Raw genomic sequence first — 5,729 nt, forward strand, 5'->3', positions numbered from 1 at the left:
CTCTCAGGCTGTCTGACATTAACGCTTGAATAATGAAGTACACAATGTGATCTCCACTCCATCAGAGTTCATCAGAATTCAACATGTTGTCCACCTACAGTGACACAGAGATGTGACTTGCCTTGGCCAGAATCCAAGATGAAGTGAGTGATGTTAATGAAGACAGAAATGTAGGCCTGGGCGGTGCTGTTTGGCGGCAGGAGGCTCTGGACCATCTTCATCTGATTCAAAATTCTTAAGAAACAAAGCACATTAATATTTCACATCAGACTCATGAAAAGGTCATCAAAGCATGGCAGGAGTGTGTACAATCCATCATTGTGTTTGGTTTAAATGATCCATCTGGACCAGAGGTTGTTCATTATGATCACTGGAATGCCGACACCTGCTGGTTATCTACTATGGCACTATCTTCCTATATTTCTCTTTATCTGGCACAGCTAATCTTTGTTCACATTTGTTGATAGGTGCTAATTTCAAGCCTTTCTCAACTGCATAACAAATTATGGAGATGTAGTCATTTGGTCTGTTGGGGTATTAGAAAGATGGCATCAATACTCACAACTGATTCACAGTGTCTGGTCCAACAACTGCGGAGATGGTCTCAAAGTATGTGGTTGCTGCTTTGAGTGCAGGAAGCAGGTATTCAGCAAACATTTCTGGTACCGTCTGTTGGATGACAGTTCCAGCCCTCTTAAGGATGCTGAGGAAGATGTTGCGTGATGAGACAGCGCTCATGTCTGGTTGGACAATGAGGTTAATTGAGTCCTCCAATATTCCCCGGATGTTCTGCTGTACGGTGAGTGATGGGAGGTCCAAGTCCAGGATCTGCATCACACTTTGGACTGCTTCCATGATGGCGCCTGAGAGGTGTTGGCCAGTCTGTTGGCCAGAAATATGTAATGCAGTAAAAGTGTCATGATTCATATTTGATTAGCACTGTCTAGGTTGACAGTGATCAGAGATGATGCTGACATGTTTAATCAGGAGTTTATTTTTAATGTAATGTATCCTTTAATGCGCAGACCTTCCGAAAGTTTAATTTTCCACAAAATGAGTTTGCACTAACCACAAAAAGGAGACAATTAAATTCTGAACTATTCATACACGCATGTGACAGAGTATCAAGCCTTACCTTGCCAATAATCAAGGGCAAATTTTCTGCTGATGCATTCTCAAATATTGCCCAGAGACTCATGTTGCCTGAAATCACAAGAACGGGAGGAGTCAATCTCACCGAGTGAGACTTAGAGTGAAGAATCAGATTCTGACAACTGTACACATGAACATTGTGCTATTTTCATCCGCAGCTCTCAGGCTGTCTGACATTAACGCTTGAATAATGAAGTACACAATGTGATCTCCACTCCATCAGAGTTCATCAGAATTCAACATGTTGTCTACCTACAGTGACACAGAGATCTGACTTGCCTTGGCCAGAATCCAAGATGAAGTGAGTGATGTTAATGAAGACAGAAATGTAGGCCTGGGCGGTGCTGTTTGGCGGCAGGAGGCTCTGGACCATCTTCATCTGATTCAAAATTCTTAAGAAACAAAGCACATTAATATTTTACATTAGACCCATGAAATGGTCATCAAAGCATGGCCGGAAGAGTGCACAATCCATCATTGTGTTTGGTTTGAATGATCCATCTGGACCAGAGGTTGTTCATTATGATCACTGGAATGCCGACACCAGCTGGTTATCTACTATGGCACTATCTTCCTATATTTCTCTTTATCTGGCACAGCTAATCTTTGTCCACATTTGTTGATAGGTGCTAATTTCAAGCCTTTATCAACTGCATAACAAATTATGGAAATGTAGTCATTTGGTCTGTTGGGGTATTAGAAAGATGGCATCAATACTCACAACTGATTCACAGTGTCTGGTCCAACGACTGCGGAGATGGTCTCAAAGTATGTGGTTGCTGCTTTGAGTGCAGGAAGCAGGTATTCAGCAAACATTTCTGGTACCGTCTGTTGGATGACAGTTCCAGCCCTCTTAAGGATGCTGAGGGAGATGTTGCGTGATGAGACAGCACTCATGTCTGGTTGGACAATGAGTTTAATTGAGTCCTCCACAATTCCCCGGATGTTCTGCTGTATGGTGAGTGATGGGAGGTCCAAGTCCAGGATCTGCATCACACTTTGGACTGCTTCCATGATGGCGCCTGAGAGGTGTTGGCCAGTCTGTTGGCCAGAAATATGTAATGCAGTAAAAGCATGATGATTCATATTTGATCAGCACTGTCTAGGTTGAAAGTGATCAGAGATGATGCTGACATGTTTAATCAGGAGTTTATTTTTAATGTAATGTATCCTTTAATGCACAGACCTTCCAAAAGTTTAATTTTCCACAAAATGAGTTTGCACTACACACAAAAAGGAGACAATTCAGTTCTGAAGTTCTTATACACGCATGTAACAGAGAATCAAGCCTTACCTTGCCAATAATCAGGGGCAAATTTTCTGCTGATGCATTCTCAAATATTGCCCAGAGACTCATGTTGCCTGAAATCACAAGAAATATTGCTCAGAGAGTGGACATACTGTATATAAACATTTTTTCCATTAAACTGGAATTGAAGGGTTGTAATCTGACAACTGTACACATTAACATTGTGCTATTTTCATCCGCAGCTCTCAGGCTGACTGACATTTACGCTTGAATAATGAAGTACACAATGTGATCTCCACTTCATCAGAGTTCATCAGAATTCAACATGTTGTCCACCTACAGTGACACAGAGATCTGACTTGCCTTGGCCAGAATCCAAGATGAAGTGAGTGATGTTAATGAAGACAGAAATGTAGGCCTGGGCGGTGCTGTTTGGTGGCAGGAGGCTCTGAACTGTCTTCATCTGATTCAAAATTCTTAAGAAACAAAGCACATTAATATTTCACATCACACTCATGAAAAGCTCATCAAAGCATGGCAGGAGTGTGTACAATCCATCTTTGTGTTTGGTTTAAATGATCCATCTGGACCAGAGGTTGTTCATCATGATCACTGGAATGCCGACACCTGCTGGTTATCTACTATGTGACTATTTTCCTGGCATGTAAGATGAATGCCATTTTACTCCATTAACTTTTTGACAGTACAACCAAAAGACGATTTACATCTGGGGTTGGTAAGTTACTCGAGCAGCATTTATGTTATATTTGTAGAAAATCTCTGAACATCCCAACAGCAATCACTACCACGCTTCAGATAAATGAAAGGATAGGACAGGCTACATGTCTGTCTACTCAATGCCTATGACCGGAGTCTTCCATAAGGCTAAGCGGATACATTGCTAAAGCGATTAGCGAGCTAGTGGCACAAGAATGGCAGAGACAGTGCAGCCAAAATTGGCTAGCTTGACAGCTGTGAGTCCTAACAATAGTCACGTTTGTTGTTTACGTTCACTACGATAATATATGGTGTTTTCTTACATGTGAGTGAGACATGAGGTAGTTATATGGTTAGCGATGATAACTATGTGCTCACAGTAAACAGCCTTTGAGCCTAGCAGCTAGCTAGCTCAGTAGCACTAAGCACACACCCCCGGAGCCCAATGAAAGAGAAGCTGCGGCAGCAACAATGTCCCGTAGCGGTTAGCACAAAGCACACACCCAGAGTAACTGTTGGTCCAGATGGTCCAAGCACTGTTTATTACTACTAAAATAATCATACTAGACATATTTTAAATGATTTTGTCTATTTAGTATTATGAACATAATAGTGTCTCTTTATCTGGCACAGCTAATCTTTGGCCACATTTGTTGATAGGTGATCATTTTTAAGCCTTTCTCAACTGCATAACAAATTATGGAAATATAGTCATTTCGTCTATTGGGGTATTAGAAAGATGGCATCAATACTCACAACTGATTCACAGTGTCTGGTCCACCGACTTCGGAGATGGTCTCAAAGTATGTGGTTGCTGTTTTGAGTGCAGGAAGCAGGTATTCAGCAAACATTTCTGGTACCGTCTGTTGGATGACGGTTCCAGCCCTCTTGAGGATGCTGAGGGAGATGTTGCGTGATGAGGCAACACTCATGTCTGGTTGGACAATGAGTTCAATCGAGTCCTCCACAATTCCCCGGATGTTCTGCAGTAAAGCGAGTGACGGGGGCTCAGAGACCAGGTTCATTACACTTTGGACTGCTTCCATGATGGCGTCTAAGAACTGTTCATTCTGTAGACCACCTGGTTGCTCTGCCACCATTAGGGCTTTGTTCAGGGACTGGGTGATATTGCCAATGATGGAGAGGTAGGCCAGTTGATCACTACTGAGGAAATTCACCGTTGTCTGCAGCAGGTGCTGGAAGTCCGTCACAGGGGTTGAGATATTCATGGAAGAGTTGCCCCATTGCAGCATGCTAGTGATGATCAAAGGGACATTTGGTTGTTTCATCCACTTCTTTATGAGGCTGAGGTATTGCTTAACTTGGAGCTCAGTGACATTCAGAATGGTTGTGTTGCAAATCGGTGTAGGACCATAATTCATAGCCTCTAGGTTGGTTTTTATGAGGTCAAACTGACGCCAGAGAATGTCGACTGTCGTCTCGCCAATTTTAGTAACCCCTGCACCATCTATTGGGTACTGGAGGCTGTTCATGAGGAGCTCGACCTGATTGCTCACGAATAAAGTGAAATCTGTCTGTGCCAGCTGTAACGTCACTTGCATTTGTGTGAGGGAGAGAAAGTCATCGAGGAGCTCTGAGACTGAGCTGTTGCTAGTGATTTTTGCCAGCCTTGTCAAGTAGAAATCTATAATCTGCAGATAGACTTTCTGAGCATACGCAGGGTTCATCATCAAGGTTGTGTTCAAATTGCTTAATGGTTCTGGGTTGGCAGCTAGTTGTAGCAGACCCTCCAGCACTTTGATTTCAGTCATGATCTCCGGAGTGTTCAGGTGGATCATCTGGAGGCTCGCCTTGACATTGGCCAGGGTGCTGTTCAGGGTGTGTACGACAGCCATGTGAGGATCGGAGGTGAAGTTAACCCTGATGACATCGCTGATAGTTTTATTGATGATTACCGGGACAAGGGAGAGGATGGCTGTCTCATTACGTAGAACAGGTATGTTTGTCAGGAAACCGCTGACCCCGTTTATCAATCTCTGAACACACTGTGCTGTCATAAGTGGGTTATGCTGCGGTTCAAAACACTGGCGAGCGTTGATAATCGCCATTATATTCATCATCAGGTCATTTATGTTGGCAGCTCCAGCTAGTGCGGCAATTTTGTCGAGCTCCTCAAGGGTCACGTTGGACTGTCTTAGAGCATTCTGGACATCAGATACAGTGATGTTTGGTCTAGCCATGAGCAGTCTGATGAAATGAAGAGTCTGTTTGAATGTTTTCACATACGCTGCATCATTTGGTGGCAGGATGAGTGAGAAGAACAGGGATGTAAGTTCCTCATATTGACGTCCAACCAGAACAGAGTTGGTCGCAGCTAATTTGATGGTGACATTAACATCAGCCGAAAGCATCATGTCCAATATCTGATCGAGGAAGGTGAAGATTTCTGAGATTCCAGCCAGACAGTTTTGACCTTCTGCACATGTGGCTATATGATGCTGCAGAGCTTTGAAATCTTTGAGAAAGCGCTTAGCTTCCTGTTGGACCTCAGGTGGTAGGAATGCCACAAATTTCTCTGCAACAATGTCCTGGGCAGCATCTGGTCCAGCCTGAGTCAGGTTCATGAGCATCTCTGGGGTAAGGAGGTCAA

At 43.4% G+C, this 5,729-nt stretch overlaps 1 protein-coding gene across 1 annotated transcript; it reads right to left on the reverse strand.

Moving 5' to 3' along the window:
• Window positions 1-1,175: 1,175 nt before the first annotated feature.
• On the reverse strand, window positions 1,176-2,493 carry LOC311262914 (uncharacterized protein; the record flags this gene model as incomplete). The annotated part of the gene is made up of 4 exons (XM_084362665.1): window positions 2,447-2,493; window positions 1,874-2,193; window positions 1,428-1,544; window positions 1,176-1,203 (listed from the first exon to the last, which is right to left on the reverse strand). The coding sequence occupies exons 2-4, from the start codon at window positions 2,164-2,166 to the stop codon at window positions 1,176-1,178; spliced, it is 438 nt and encodes a 145-aa protein (XP_084218791.1). The 5' UTR covers window positions 2,167-2,193; window positions 2,447-2,493.
• Window positions 2,494-5,729: the final 3,236 nt, after the last annotated feature.

This window comes from Pagrus pagrus (assembly GCF_965226575.1).
Source record: "Pagrus pagrus genome assembly, chromosome: 9".
NCBI classification, from domain to species: domain Eukaryota; kingdom Metazoa; phylum Chordata; class Actinopteri; order Spariformes; family Sparidae; genus Pagrus; species Pagrus pagrus.